At 33.5% G+C, this 16754-nt stretch overlaps 1 protein-coding gene across 5 annotated transcripts in view; it reads right to left on the reverse strand.

Moving 5' to 3' along the window:
- The window catches only part of SUCO (SUN domain containing ossification factor), a 75344-nt gene that overhangs the window by 20463 nt on the left and 38127 nt on the right, over nucleotides 1–16754 (reverse strand). For 3 of the 5 annotated variants that reach the window (XM_029228424.1, XM_029228423.1, XM_029228427.1), the window contains exons 10-17: nucleotides 15397–15504; nucleotides 13543–13648; nucleotides 10973–10993; nucleotides 10715–10770; nucleotides 9882–9973; nucleotides 8789–8854; nucleotides 3229–3297; nucleotides 2181–2271 (exon numbers count right to left, since the gene is read on the reverse strand). In XM_029228424.1, coding sequence (XP_029084257.1) covers nucleotides 2181–2271; nucleotides 3229–3297; nucleotides 8789–8854; nucleotides 9882–9973; nucleotides 10715–10770; nucleotides 10973–10993; nucleotides 13543–13648; nucleotides 15397–15504 — 609 coding nt within the window. The remainder of the gene's footprint in view (nucleotides 1–2180; nucleotides 2272–3228; nucleotides 3298–8788; nucleotides 8855–9881; nucleotides 9974–10714; nucleotides 10771–10972; nucleotides 10994–13542; nucleotides 13649–15396; nucleotides 15505–16754) is intronic. The other 2 variants (XM_029228426.1, XM_029228425.1) reach the window with 1 other exon arrangement.

The raw sequence follows: 16754 nt of genomic DNA on the forward strand, positions 1-16754 counted from the left end.
CCACTTCCCCCAGATAATCTCAATATCACCTTGGCTAACTTTCAATTGTTGAAAGCTAGATACTTAACCATTTTAATGAAAATCCTGACTAATAATAAACTAGTAGTGCCACTAACCCAGTCCTGTCTTTGGGCTCTGGAGTATGTGTGTAGGGTAGGGAGAGTGAGAAATGGAGCAGGTGGGAACAGTGTTATAAATTATAATATCTGTGGTCCCTTCCAAGATAAAGATAATGAATTTCCGGGTGCAGCCCTTGCAGCACCAAAGGTATAATTTGAGAAAACAAAGTAATTTCAAAACCAAAAAAAAAACCTTCATATGCAAATTTTCCTACTGTGAAACACTACTAAGAATGCCAGGAAATGTCTTCAAACAAAGCCTAATATCAAAATAGCAAAAGTAGGAATAAAAAAGATAATATCTAAAAGCAGGACTTTCATCTTGTTGATAATACAATAGTAAATGGACTAAACTAAAACATAATTAGGCTATGCTTCCCTAAATAGATGATATAGATACAGATATCAATATATAGTCACTATACAACATTTCTTAACACACTCAGGTGGTATACTGCTTATTATCTACCAAATAAATTATAACAGTAAAAAGGAGGAATGTCTGAAGAAGGGGAGGGAAAGAAACTAAAATGAATTAATTTGGTAAAAATTAAGTTATATAACATATATATATATACACCCTAATCAGAGTTACACTTTAAAAAACTCAAACCTGGGAAAAGAAAGTAAGTCATCTTTTCATAATAACTTTAAAAGTGATACCCTATCATGGATTCTTTTATTTTCTTCAGAGGACTGCCATATAACCGTCAAAAAGAATTTAAGACAAACATACATGAAGAAACATTAAGTAAAGAAACAAACAATTATGCAAGAATATCTATTAAAAAACTCTAATATAGAAAAGTAAAAACTGCTACATTAGCCTGATGTGATACCTTTCAACAAATATTCATACATATGTATGAGGGGTGAATGTGTATAGGATGTATATTTGCCTATGTGTGTATATATGTGTAAAATGAAATTAATTTCATTTAGTTTTGAAAAATAAGACATACTATTGATATATGTTATTAACTAAAGAATTCAGTTACAAAAACCAGTCAGCTCCACATAACTAGAAACACCAAGAATCTCTATCCCAAAGAGATTTCTTAGGACCTTCTAGGAATCAATAGCACATAATGCTATATATTTCACTCTGATCACCCAATAAATATCTTTAGTCACTTTCAGGATTAATACAGGAAAATACAAATTTGACACTGTGCACTTCAAAGCACAAAAATCTCATTTTTTAATTAAGATAGTACTTAGGAATTACAGCTTGAAGCACACCCCCTGGAGGTTTCATTAGTTATAACCCTGAACTAACTGCTTCTTGTTCAAATATCTTATCCCATTAAGTAGAGTTCCTCTGAGAGAAAGAGCTGTCAAAGTTTACAGGGAGTATATCCAATGAAATATATGGAAGTTACATTTGTAATAACTATATCCAAATTATCCCAATTATTGTCCCAATAACCCAAATCATTAATGAGCCTATCTATTATAGATCAGAAGTTGAGGTACCGACAAACCTTAATCACCTCTGGTATAAAGGACCAAATGAGGTTATTTCATATGTTACCTACATATATACATCCCTGCCCAAAGTGCCCACTGCACCCTGGGAAAAGACCTATATCATTCGATTTCAGAAACTGAACACTGTAAGAGTATGCTGTGTGGCAAACAAATCATTTAAAAATCACTGCTCTAAGTATTTCAGGTACCCTTTTTAGCTTTCTAGGCATAGCACAGATACTTAATCAATGCTTTTAAATTTGAACTTAATAAAAACAGGCCTTTAATATTTGTCCTCAAACTTATACCTGCAGAGTTAGGTTAATTATGTGCAACAAGGAAAAGATTAAGTATTGTAAATAATAAAAGTAACACATAAAATCAAAACAACAAACATTTGGTCTGGAGTGAAGTGAATTCCCAGTACCCAAAAAGCAACTCAAAGATGTTTTAAGTGGCTGTGGAATATCTGTCCCATGATCCAGAGCTTTCTATAGATAATCATTTCCCACAAGTTACAAGTACCTTTTCATGTACAAGTATACTTAGCTTTCCATTTTAATAGAACTCTAATATCACAATATAACTTACTCATGTGATGGAACAGGAGTTGAAACAGGAGCTGATTCAGGCATTTTAGGTGCAGTTGTGGCAGTGGCATTCTCAGATACACTTTTATTTCCTATTTTAAGAAAGATGCCCATATTGAGTTTAATTTTAAAAAGCTATACCATGAAAATATTTCACTATAACAAATAAAGGACTTTAGTTTCTCGAGGGAGAAGAAAAAAAGTCAAATACGTTTACTACTGCAGACTTTGTGGGTTTTTTTCATCAAAGTTCTTTTGGAAAGAAATAATCGTAGAACGTCACAACTATAAGTAGTACATATTCTTTCTCACCTTCTCAGATAATTAAAGTAAGATGACTATGAAATTTGTGTAATCTTACATGATTAATAAGACACCTGAGTTACTAAAAGAGAATGAGAAGAAATGGGTCATTTTAAGTTTGCACTTGGAACTAAATTTTTTTTATTGAAGTATATTTGACATACAATATTATATTCATTTCATGTGTACAACACAGTGATTTGACATTTGTATACACTGCAAAATGATCACCACAATAAGTCTAGTTACCATCTGTCACCATATTGTACTTCCCCATGTTGTACATTACAACCCCATGACTTACTTATTTTATAACTGGGACGAAGTATTTTTGAAAACAAAAAAGGCAAGATTGTTTCCCATTGCTAATAATATTGTTATCTGACATTCTTTAAGGAAATAATTGCTTTCTTAATTGAATAGCTGTTTGATAAATGAAAGCATACTTGAAGTACCTCTAGAGCACCAAAACCTCAGGAAAGAGATAAGGGATAAAATCATTACTTCTACAGCAGGGAAGAATCAAAAAACAAATTCATGATTTTATATAGACAGGATCCTATTTTTTAAAGAGAACTTGTGAAATTCAAATAAACAATGAATAATAGAAAACTGGTAAGTTCCTTTGAATGGTTTCTATATTTCTAAATGAAAAATCAAATTGCTTGGCTTATTAATTAATTTTACTAACTAGGAAAATCCCTGGAGTATCATATATTTAAAAGACCCATAAAATGATTAGGTACCTTCTGTCAGGTCTTCAGTTTTTGCTCCCAGAATATTAGCGGCAATATTCACCATATTTAGAATGGCATCTAAAACAAAATTCAATCAGAGAAAAATACCAATACACCTAAATATTTTCATATAACTCAATATCAGATAGTCAAAAACCATTTGTAATGGTCTTTTTTCATTTTTTGGACTAATTACCTTTTTGCTTGCCTTACTATGTAAGTCCAATATAGGACACAAATTTCAGGCAAAAAGTATTACGCATAAATCTGAACTTTTATGTTCAGAAGGATTTTAAAATTTAATTATACTTTTTTGTAAAACTTCCCCAAACCTTTTAGCAAACACTACCTTCAGCATGTTATAAAATTCAAGTATAATTCAACATATAGCCTGTACTGAGATAGGAAAGAAATGTGACAACCAAAATTTGTATTTTATAGAAAAGTCTTTTTCTTTAGAAAGGGGTTTTACAGTTTAAATCAAAAAACAAGAAAGCCTGAAGAAATAAAAGTTTTTCCTAAACATGTGACTATCATAGGTAAAAATAAATGAAATGGGAAGATTATTATCCAAAGGGCAGCAGAAAGACTTTATTTTCAACTAAAATATCTAGGTAATATGCTTAAATCCAAAATGAAACTGCATAGAATCATGTATTTGATGACTTTTAACAATGTTTTATGGCCAATAAATGACATAAATTCTTTAGTGAACTGGATGAGTATGGGCAAGGGCAGATGAATTGAAAGTCAAAGACATAAAACTTAGCTGGCTGGGAACAGAAGACTTCCTTCTAGTAATATAATGTAATTTCAAGCGAAATTAACTTCCAACTCCAATCTAATCTCTGAAATTCTATTAGAAGTTAATTCACCAGGTATTTATCCTATTAAAATACTAAGATCTGGCAGGGGATACATATTAAGCCTCATCAGTTTTTTCCATTTTAGTTTCCTTTCCTAAAAGAGATCCATAGAGTTTTCATCACACTTTCATGAAAACCATAGATGTGAGAAGTAAAAAAGGATCTAAAGAAGTAAAAGCTAGCACATCAGGAAGGCTGGGAACAAGCCGAGCACTGTCACCTGGCACTGATACTGTGAAGATATGCTTTATGGCAGGTAAAAATAGTATATTTTAGACTTTTAAAAGTGATATCTGGTAGACAGTTATTAATTTTAATCTTTACATTAACTATGATTCTATATTCTGAAAGACAATAAGCAGTGGTATTTTGTTTCCAATCATCAGTTTGACACACAAAAGCTTTATATTTGTTTTTTAAATATCTAGGATTACAGGTCAACCTTGCCCTTTGACCTGACAAATTGTTAAACAGAGAAGCAGTCTTGGATCTTAGGCTAAAGAGATGCCTCAGCATGAGATAAAAACAGGAATGGAAACTCTATTTTCTTACAAACCAAGATAAAGTAGCAAAGGAAACTCTGTTACTTCCTCATAAATACAATTTTAATGTCACCCAATACTGCAATAGTAGTATGTGATCCTCTACTTAGCCTGACAGCTGAAGTTCAGTCAAAACTGATGGCTTGGGCTTCCCTGGTGGCGCAGTGGTTGAGAGTCCACCTGCCGATGCAGGGGACACGGGTTCGTGTCCCGGTCCAGGAAGATCCCACATGCCGCGGAGCGGCTGGGCCCGTGAGCCATGGCTGCTGAGCCTGCATGTCCGGAGCCTGTGCTCCGCAACGGGAGAGGCCACAACAGTGAGAGGCCCGCGTACCGCAAAAAACAAAACAAAACAAAACAAAACAAAAACTGATGGCTTCACAGAACCCAAATTTTGTAACCAAGTCTATATTCTAAGTCCCTTGTGCTTCAAAGGGCAATCTTACCACAGGTTTCAAACTTTCTGCATTAAAATTTTCTGGTATTATTAACAATTAAAAAAAAATCTGTTATCTATTAATCTGTGTAGAGAAAGAAGCTTTAGAGTATTACTTTTTAACCTAAATTTTAATACTAGTACCTATAATAAGGAAGATTTATGCTACCCATCATTTAAAAATATTATTATCCTCATTTCAGGGGGCCACTTGATAACAAAAGCAAAATCTGGCAAATTTCTTCTTTCTCAGCCCATCTAACCTGTAAGAAAGAATCTTGCTATGTTCACAGAACAATGAGAAATACAATCTTTTTCTTTTGTCTTTTGAGAGAAAGGAGCTTTGTGAATTTTCTTAACCATTCTCACTTTGCATCCGAACACGTGACTGCTTGTCAGGACGATAATCTGGCCACTAAAAAGCCTTCAGAAAGGCTAAAGGGTAAAAGTATAATTTGGAATATAGTGCCAAACGAGATATCCATCCTTAATTTCTCATGGATTAGCCAACTCCTTTCTCTTTGAGTTGGGCAACTATTTATCCCATCCCATTCCTTTAGGGATGAAATTCTCCTAGGGACCAAATATCAATATGTTATACTCAGTCTCCAGCACACCAATGGCTCTTTTTGAGAGAGGAAACAAACTGCCTACGCTACAAGACAAACCAATGAAAAAACTACTTCCTCCCATGTGTACTGAGCATGCCTACCTTCATTCTCTTTTCCTTCTAGGACCTTAAAATATAAAAAATACTCTGACTTAAAACAAAAACTATACTTTGTCTTAAACATATACAGAAACATAATCAGAAACCTGGACTTTAGCAAATCTGATGATTCTAATAAAATGCAGACCACATATAGGAGTAAAGGCAGACTTGCAAGAATGTCAAGGTAGAGAGTGGTCAGGAAGATCCACATGACCAAGCACAAGTAGAGCAAAGTGATACAAAGAATTTCTGGTGATATAAAATATTTAAATGTTCTGGTTCAAGAATGTAAACAAAAGTTTCAGGCAGGGGCTTCCCTGGTGGCGCAGTGGTTGAGAGTCCGCCTGCCGATGCAGGGGACACGGGTTCGTGCCCCGGTCCAGGAAGATCCCACATGCCGCGGAGCGGCTGGGCCCGTGAGCCATGGTCGCTGAGCCTGCGTGTTCAGAGCCTGTGCTCTGCAACGGGAGAGGCTACAACAGTGAGAGGCCTGCGTACCGCAAAAAAAAAAAAAAAAAAAAAAAAGATTCAGGCAGAAGAGTTGCCAGAACTGGCATACGTAAAAGCCAAGAATGCTGCTCTAAAATAGTAGTTTCTCCCTTTCTGGCAGTTCAGTAAATTATGTAATATCAACAATGTCTAAATATGCAGCATGCATGCTCTTTGACAACCAAGTCCAATCAGAAGCAACATACTCTAGTGAGGTATATTTCCTATGACTACTAATTGCTCAACAACAAAAAGAAAAAAAGAGTTTCTCTTTAGATTAAAGCCACAGGATTCTGTTTTGGAGACATTACATAAATACTGAAAATAAATTAGGTGCAAAATTGGCCAATTTCAAGCTAATTTAGAAAGTGGTGATGATTATAGTCAAATTTAGGCATTCCAGTGCCAGAGACTAGCTCTTTGGCCTGATTCCACATTGTTATTTACGCCTTAAAGTTATACTACATTGGAGGCAGTAACTAGGTCAGGCTCAAAACCAGTCCTAGACTGTTCAGAGAAAACTAGAAGGATACAGGTATAGAAGGCAGCAGTGTTAGGTCATGCCTATAAACTTTATGACAGCAGTCTTATCACTCAGTTACTACTGCCTCTCTTGTTCTGAAACTTCAAGAAATAGAGATCTTTTTAAACCCCATTTTTCATGCTTAGGCTCAGCTGACATCCTCCCACCCATCTTGTCTCACTACACAAAATCTTTCAACATCTAGAACACTGGAAGGTAAATGGACTGTCCTTCTAGAAAGCCACAAAAAAGAAAAATGATGTGTTACCAAGAAACACACCTTCGAGGAAAAAGATCCAAAGAGTAGGATCTAAAAAAATTCTATGTCTCATTAATTAAAATAATATATTAGTCAGAGAAGTGATTACAAATAGGGAAATGTCCTCCACTGAAAACGTGTTAATGGTGTCTTGGAGTTAATCCCATAGGAAGATAGAAAAAGAAAGCAAGAATATCAACAGTTTTCCCTTATCTAAAACTTCTAAGTCATTACTTCTGGAAGGTGCCTCTTCCTTCCCAGTAACCATTGGATACTAGAGAGCTTTTAGTCTGGGGCTATTTTCTGACCCCATAAAATAAAAATTCCTCCTCACAGCTAAGTCAGCATTACTGAGCTATGATATGATGACTATTATATAACATAGAGTTTTTTATTACAAATTTAAGGACATGAACAATAATATTAATATCCAAATAAATAAAATAGCATCATTTTTTCACTCCTAAAAAACTATATCCCATAGCAGTGAATGAGGCACCTGTTTTAATGCTATCATCAGCTAGATATAGCTAAGGAACCTACTTAAAGGTAGTCTATAATATCTAAAATGTCAGTTGACTAGCAATAGAGTAAAACAAAATATATTGAGCTAATCTGTAACAAGGCTAAATAGTACATAAAAGCATTCCCTTTATGCAGGTATTTTTAACACTCTTCTTCCTATTCCCTAAAAAGTCCACTGAAATCTATAGTCTTCTATGGAGAGGAAGAGGACACGAAGGGAAGAAAGGGAAAAAAAGATGAAAAGAAATAGAAGTGACTCAACTCCATATACTGTAGCCACCCAAATATCTACCTAAAGTATATGTACTACTGGTTGAGTATCTTAAAAAGCTATAAGGACAATGTACACAGTGAGATTGGGATTCAAGCAATTCAACTCACTGAAAGAGAAATGCACAAATAGTTTTCTATTTTACTAAGACTTACTTTCATTAAATTCAATTATTAATCTCCAAATAAAAAGAAAATTCCTTCAAGTTCCATATTCTTCAGGAACAACCAAAGATAACAAACATAAAATATACCTACCTGCATTCTAACAGTAAAACTAAAGTGTCAGTCGGTAATGGTCTTTCAAGGAGTCTACTTAGTTAGCCTACCACTAAGTTCGGATAATAGGTTGGCATGACAAGAAATTAAACAACTAGTATGTTAGTCATTGTTTTTTTTAGTTTACAAAGAGTATATTGTTATTGCTATTATTGTTACTGGTTGGGAATCATCATTATTATGAATAAGAAACAGCCTTTATGTTTTATAATTAAGTAGGAAACTAACCATACCCATACATTAACAAATCCTCATTTGGTAGGATTTCATTGATGAGTACCACCTCTAAAACTAATTCCTTTCCTATCCAGTATGATTACCCAGATGCTCTTACTCATATGGTCTAGGACTTCTTCAATAATTCTTTCCCCAAGTAAATTCACAGCCCATTCTTCACTGTAAGGAATTTGCCTAAAAATATAACTGCTTAATTTTAGAAGAACCAACTTGTGCTTGTATTTTTCCCTCTCTTGTTTTCATATATTCTTCCTATTTTATTTCCATGGAAATACTTTTCAAAAGTATTTTCTTTGATTTCAACTCAAAGTTTAACACTGGGAGAGTAGGAGCCCCCTAAACTATACCACAACAAAATGTTCACATATGCCAGGAAAAAAAAGTTGAGAAATACTTTAATTTTAGTGACTGACAAAACCCAAAATACTCACTTGTAGCAGATCCAAGAAGATTTTTTGAGGATTTATCCTCCCCAGTATTATAATCCAGTGGGTAATCTGTTCAAAGAGAAAATGAAGGTACTTATGCTAAGAACTATCTCCAATATGTTTAAAAGCTCAAATTATATCCTGTCAAAGTCAGCTGACATTTAAAACAATTTTATAATTTTTATTAGACATCTAAAACACATTCACAAAAAGAAAATGAAATTCACAAGCCATTTATCAAACAGATATAAACCAAGGAAAATATTTCTACTGCTTACCAAAATTGTAATCACATTTATAAGACTTTTATTCAACCTTTCAATGTAGTTTACCAACCCCTAGTAAATGTCTTCACTTCACTTATGGGAAAACTAGGGAAGGGAAAAATTAGGTTTTTCAGACTACAGTTTAAGACATCTTAAAACAAGAACTGGATAAAGTAGAAATGGAGGGTATCATAAAACCTTCTCCGACCTCTGCAGGTTCATGGGAGTTTCTCAAAAACTCAGGCCTCAAAATGCTTGCTCTGAGGCTAAAGGCAAATCAAAGAAATTAATTTTCAATTCTACTATTTCTAACAGGTTTTGGGGGCTGGCACTGGGATATAACCATAATTTATAGCACTGATGTTATGGAAGGGAGTTCCAGTCACAAATAACTGATTGATAAGCTTGGAAAACAGCTCAATTTACAAAGCAGAAAATTATTTTAGAAAATAGGTTTAAGAAAAAATTAGTTACTAGGGTTAAAAACAAGGAAAAAGGGCTTCCCTGGTGGCGCAGTGGTTGAGAGTCCGCCTGCCGATGCAGGGGACACGGGTTCGTGCCCCGGTCCGGGAAGATCCCACGTGCCGCGAAGCGGCTGGGCCCATGAGCCATGGCCGCTGAGCCTGCGCGTACGGACTGTGCTCCGCAACGGGAGAGGCTACAACAGTGAGAGGCCCGCGTACCGGGGGAAAAAAAAAAAAAAAAAAAAGGAAAAAACTAAAGACAACCATCACATTGATTTTTTTAAGTGACCTACATTTACCCATTACCATTAAATTTTAAAAAGCAAAAAATAATACATAAATAGTCACTGTTTTAAAGTCACTTACCATAGTCTTCATCAAATAGTTCTTGACGTTCTGACTGGTACTGGGAATCAGCAATCTCTTCATATTCTTCCACCATGCTAGTGCCAAATACCCTATTAACAACAATTTCATTAAAGTCTTTCAAAACTAAACAGTTGTTAAGACTCATCTCTTCATAATAAATTCAAAATATAATAACTTTGGTTATGTTTTGAGGGCCACTAACTTCTGGACTCAAAAATAATGACCACTGTTTCTCAATCCACTGTTCCCACTAAAATGTTAATCTATTTAAGGCATTTAAAAATACAATGACTGGGGCTTCCCTGGTGGCGCAGTGGTTGAGAGTCTGCCTGCCCTGCCGATGCAGGGGACACAGGTTCGTGCCCTGGTCCGGGAGGATCCCACATGCCGCGGAGCGGCTGGACCCGTGAGCCATGGCTGCTGAGCCTGCGCGTCCGGAGCCTGTGCTCCGCAACGGGAGAGGCCACAACAGTGAGAAGCCCGCGTACCGCAAAAAAAAAAAATAAAAAATAAAAAATATACAATGACTAAGTTTTGTATCGGTCTAAAATGTTTCCGTATATTGTCATCACATCAGGCAAGCTAAATCGAACACATAAAATGAAGGTTCTTTTTTCTTAAAGGAAATTTTTACATTTTTCTAAACGGTATTCAAGAGTAAGAAAGGTATAGTAGCTTATATTTCTTTTTTTTTTTTTAGTAGCTTATATTTCTATGGTGCTATCTTCACATAGTAGAACATTATTTCTTCACTTTAAATATAGTGGGATTTTTATGTATCCCTTTTTTTCTTTTTAAACCACTCAGTAAATTTTTAAATTCTGTATTACCTTATAAGGCTTAATGGACAAAAGTGCTCTGATCCAAAATGTGATACCAACTCCACCTAAAGAATAAAAGCACATGAAATGGGAAGCCAGTACAGTGCATGTGAGATTATCTAACAATATATTCATTTTTTCACTATAACATTTCTAAAAATAAAGTCCTCATTTCCCCAAAAATCAATACTTGTAAAGTTTTGCTTTTTGCCATAAATAATATGCCATGCCCTGTTATTCAATATTGCAAAAGAGAAGGTTGCTAACCTTTATGTACTTGATGAACATCTGAAGCAAGAGAAAGGAAAAGAAAAAGAGATCAGTTCCAAAGTCTGGATAACATACCATAAGCAACATTTAATATTTGTAAATTGTTGTATAATTAAGGAATAGAAAGCAATGTACTGTGATGGATAACATTGTAGTACTCTTATTTCTTTGCAGAAACCAAAGCAATGATTTAAATTTTTACCAACACAACTAGAAAGTATAGTCTAACTATAATGAAATAAATTAACTTTAACCTAAAATTCATTGCTGCTGTTTTATTTATCCATTAGATATGAAAGCATTCTAAAAGTAATTATAAAGAGTATCTAGAAATAACCTGTCTTATATTACTTTAAATATTATAGATATGTTATCATGTATATACCCACATATGAATTTATATATTGATACATATGCAGCTACACATATCTATGAACATTCATATTGATAAAAAAAATTAACTAGCATAATATGAAATATTTATTCTTGCACAGTACTGTATACAAATTGTTTTAGGGAAAGCATGAATTTTTGATATGCTATGGTATTTCAAGTATAACTTATAGAAGTAGAAGATATTTATCAATACATTTTTAAAATACAAATTATTAAAAAGTATTTTGTAAATCTGGATTTAGTTCTTTTGGGATGAGGAAAACCCAGGTAAACTTACATAACATTTATCAGTATAAAATAAGAATCAGAAGTAAATATTTTTTGCTTTCAGACTTAATTCTACCAAAAAGGGCTTTTAAGAAAACCAATCACCAAAATGCTCTATAGTCTCCCATCATAAAAAGGACAAAGTAGGGAGTTTTATATGGCATTTTTTGTATCACCAATAAAATGTTTTTCCATTATTAACAAAGTAGATGATATAAAGAATGATTCTTGGAACTATTTCATAACATGTCAGTTGTCTTAATTGTAAAATAAGTGTAAAATAACACTTGTTATCACCTGCCAAATTATTTTTAACATTGTTTTTTCCTCATCACAGTGTAGAAACTGTGTTATATAAAAAAGTCATTAAACAACTGTTTCAGTATTCACTTTAAAAGAAACTGAAAATGTACCTTTGACTTTTCTGAACACAGCTGAATCATTAACTGAGAATATCAACTGTACTTTAAAAACAGCATTTTTATAAAATCATTTTTATACGGACACTAGGAATACTACAAGTTTACCCATTTACAGAAGCCAATTTAATACATGCTTTAAAAAGACATAGACAGTAAAATCCCAAAAGACAAGTAGGTAGCTATAAGTTTTCACACTTAAAGAAGAAAAGATTAGAAAGAAAATCAGAGCTGCTGTCATTCCAAAAGGTCTTATTATTAACACAGTTGTACTTTAAGGTATGGCTGTATTATTTTAAAGAAAAAAAGGAAGAAATAAGAGGAGTAAGAAATTCCCATATTTTGTCTAAATTCAATTCAAGAATGATTAATTCTACTTTGGTAGATAATTCCACCTCTACACTGGGGCAGGAAGCAGCAGGAATTTATTTATTTATTTATTATTTTTATTAAGAGTATAGTTGACTTACAATGTTGTGTTAGTTTCTGCTGTATAGCAAAGTGTTATCAGTTATACATACATCCATTCTTTTTTAGATTCTTTTCCCATATCGGTCATTACAGAGTATTATAGAAGAGTTCCCTATGCTATACAGTAGGTCCTTATTAGTTATCTATTTTATACATAGTAATGTATATGTGTCAATTCCAGTCTCCCAAGTTTTCCCTCCCCGCACCCTCCACTTTCTCCCCAGTAACCAAAAGTTTGTGTTTTGTTTCTGTTTTGTAAATAAGTTCATTTGTAGCATTTCTGTTTTGTAAATAAGTTCATCTGTACCATTTTTTTTTTTTAGATTCCACATATAAGTGATATCATATGATATTTATCTTTCTCTGTCTGACTTATTTCACTCAGTGTGACAATCTGGAGGTCCATCCATGTTGCTACGAATGGCATTATTTCAGTCTTTTTTATGGCTGAGTAGTATTTCTTTGTATATATGTACTACAACTTCTTTATCCATTCCTCTGTTGATGGACATTTAGGTTGCAGCAGGAATTTAAATGGTTAAACCTTTATCTGAAATTGTTACTTAGACATAATATTTCACTTGAGTATACAAAAGGCAAAAAGCTATAATGATAAATAACTAGATATGAAAATGGAAATGATATTAGATTCTAATAATCAGAACTGCTTTAAAGACTGCAGTGACTAACTGATTTGGGTTTTAAAATATAAAGAAATATAATACTATAAAGATGACATTTTATATCAAGACTCCAAAAATATTACGAGTTATAATTTGGAATTTCATCAGAGCCACAGATATCAAAAAACTAGCCTAGGTTTCCAGTTATACAAAAGGGACTTTATTAGTATTTGTCCCATAAAATAATATATCCAAGTAAGAATTGTTTTATTAAAAGGAATATTGCAGTAAATTTCCTCTTAATTTTTCTTATTTCTAAACAGGTGAGGTACAAAGTATGAATAACAGGTATGTTTCATTATAGAACATAGTTCTGCAAATATAAACATACCTTCACATATTTTGCATACATCTGTTCATCTAAAGGGAAACTCTGGACATTCCTCTCATCTCTACCATGGAAAGTACCCAGCTTAATCCATTTATTTGTGGGGTATCTAGAAAACATAAATATTCCTTTTTAGAAAATCATAAATCACATATTGAGAGGTTCCATCACATTTTCAAAAGAGATCCTATTGCATTATTTTTCCCCTCTCCAGGTAAACACACTCACTTAACATAGTTTAAATATGAGTTAAGCATCGAGTTGAACAAATACATTTTTCTCTTCCAGCTAAACTCTGACAGGTTCTTCCTTATGAGGAAAGATGGTCTTGAAAAATTACACCATTATCAAATAGAAGACAGAGGAAGACAAAAGTAGGACCAGGACTGCTTCTTGGGGTTTGGGAGGGCTTCCAAGTAAACTGGAGGTTTTAAAACAGAAAGTAGCCAAGAGATTGTTTTGGAAGAAAGAGGTACTATTCTTCATGTACCAATAAGTGTGTGATGACATGAAGTATAAGTACTGGTGGAAAGGGAAAAAGAAAAAATCCTTTACTATATTTGAATTTCACAGCTCTTATATAGCTTTTCCCCCTTTAAAAGGAAATCTAATGTAATAGCACAAAACTATTATTGTTACTACAGCATTTAAAGAATCCCTCAAAGTAACGAGTGTTCTCTCATCACATAAAAAAAAAACACTTTAGCTGTCAAAGCTGAATATTCATTTGACATATAAGAAAATTACAGCTTAGAGAAAAGGAAATCATCTGAGCAAGATTAGTAAAAGAAAAATGAAGGAGAGATTTTGAGAATTCATTTCAAAAACTGTATATAGGCAATGCTAAGTGTGGGGTGAGGGAAGAAACACCACAGAAAACCCTTAATGATCAATGATAAAAGAATGGTAGGGCTTCCCTGGTGGCGCAGTGGTTGAGAGTCCACCTGCCAATGCAGGGGACACCGGTTCGTGCCCCAGTCCGGGAAGATCCCACATGCAGCGCAGCGGCTGGGCCCGTGAGCCACAGCTGCTGGGCCTGCGCGTCTGGAGCCTGTGCTCCACAACAGTGAGAGGCCCGCGTATCGCAAAAATAAAACCAAAACAAACAAACAAAAAAACCCAGCATCCTACATGGTATATTATGGGCACTCAAAAAGGATTTATGGAAGGAATAAACACCTCCACAGGGAGGAAAATATCAAGTATTCATTAAAAATGATGTGCTTAAAACACAAAAGGATATATTCTCAAGATGTAAGCATTAAAAACTGACTTTTTTGGTAGAATAAATGTGTAGAAAAGACTGGAAGGAATGTATTAAAATGCTAATACAGTTATCTATGGTTGACAGGATTGGGGTTCTCTACCAAGTTCCTTACAACGTATGTTTATTTCTCTTATAATCACACATATATACCAAAGTTTTTAAAATATACTTTAACAAAAATATACCTCATGATATAAAATGCTCATGTATGTTTTTAATAACTTTTTAAAGAAATATCTGAAAGCAATAGGTCATAATATATTAAAAGTAAGGATTTTAAAGTCATACAGATCTACATTTGAATCTTGGTTGTCCAAGTCACAAGTCATGTGATCCAGGCAAGCTACTTAATCTCTCCTTGTCTGTTTCCTCATCTCATAAGGGAATAATATCAGAGGGCTGTTATAAGCACTACATAAGTTAATGAAAGTAAACTAACAAGTGCCTTTCCTACAATAGTATTACTACTGTTCTTACAAATTGATTAAAATAAAAAATAAAATAATTAAAGTTTTAAAATGTGACCTGTTTTTAAATTTTTATTCTGAAAATCCAATATAAACTCTGTAGAAACCAGCTTTAGAATTTACCTGTCACTGATAGAAACCAGAAAGTCTTTAGGAGTAGAAGAAAATAATTCATAATTTGCAATATCAAACTGTTTTACTTGAATTGGTTCACAGAGTTCAATAACAAACCTTTAAAAAGAACACAAGACAATTATTTAGATAAACCAACCAAAATAACAGTTCATATTAAACATGACATTAACAGCTTACATAAACTAGACCTCCATGAAGTTACTCATTAAAAAAAATGTAAGGAAGGAAGAGGATTAGCAACCTTGGTTATAAAAAAGGAACACCCTTAAGTATTTCCCAGCCATATCATTAGTGGGAAAAAAAGATACTGATTTTGTCCTATAATATTTTTTTAGAAGATTCTTTTCTAATGACAAACCTCATTCTTGGAGAAGGAATGACTTGACTAAGAACAGCTAGTACGAGTGTAACCTGACCACTCTAGAGGGCAGTTTGGCCATATTGTCTCAAAAGGTACCATAGCCTTTGATTCAGCAATATACTTTTAGAAATTTAATCTACGGACACACGTCTCCAAATGATCACCCTTGAATATACATCTTAATAAATATAACAAAGCACAGTTTATAAGAGCAGGGGGGGAAAGTCAACCTAAATGTTTAGCACAGAGCATTGATTAACAAATTATGGCCCCACCCAGACAATGAAATACCAAACAGCTATTAAAAATGGTACTAAAAACCATACATTCCATTTACATAAAAAGCTAGAAAATATAAACTAATGTATAGTGATATAAAACAGATCTTTAATTGCTATGGGGTTAAGGCTGGGAGGGAAAAATTATAAAGGGGCATGAGGACTTTTGGGGGAGATAGACATGCTTGTTATCTTCATTGTGGTGATGGTTTCATAGATGTATAAATGTCAAAACTTATCAAATCGTACACTTTAACATTTCACAATTTATTTTACATGCAGTTGTTTATGCCAATTATTCCTCAATAAAGCTGTTTTTAAAAATACAATAAACTAGTAAATAAAACAAAAAAGAAGCAGACTCACAGATATAGAGAACGAACTAGTGGTTACCAGTGGGGAGAGGGAAAGGAGGAGGGGAAATAGGGGTAGGGAAGGGAAAAAAAAGGGTTATTATGGGATTATATGAAATCATGTGTATGAAATTTTTGAAAAAAATGATACTTGAGATATATATATTTATGGACATGGAAAGATGCCACAAAATATTGCTGTTTAGGAAAAAATTAAAAGTATGGTTCTACATGTGTAAAATAAAACTGCATAAAGCATGGCATTTAGGGAAAAGAAATACTCATGACATCTAGCACTCCAATACTTTAATAAACTAAGTATTATATCAAATGAGATTACATACACTGACAATT

Source organism: Monodon monoceros, unplaced genomic scaffold (assembly GCF_005190385.1).
Source record: "Monodon monoceros isolate NGI ecotype Baffin Bay Population unplaced genomic scaffold, NGI_Narwhal_1 Super_Scaffold_18, whole genome shotgun sequence".
NCBI classification, from domain to species: domain Eukaryota; kingdom Metazoa; phylum Chordata; class Mammalia; order Artiodactyla; family Monodontidae; genus Monodon; species Monodon monoceros.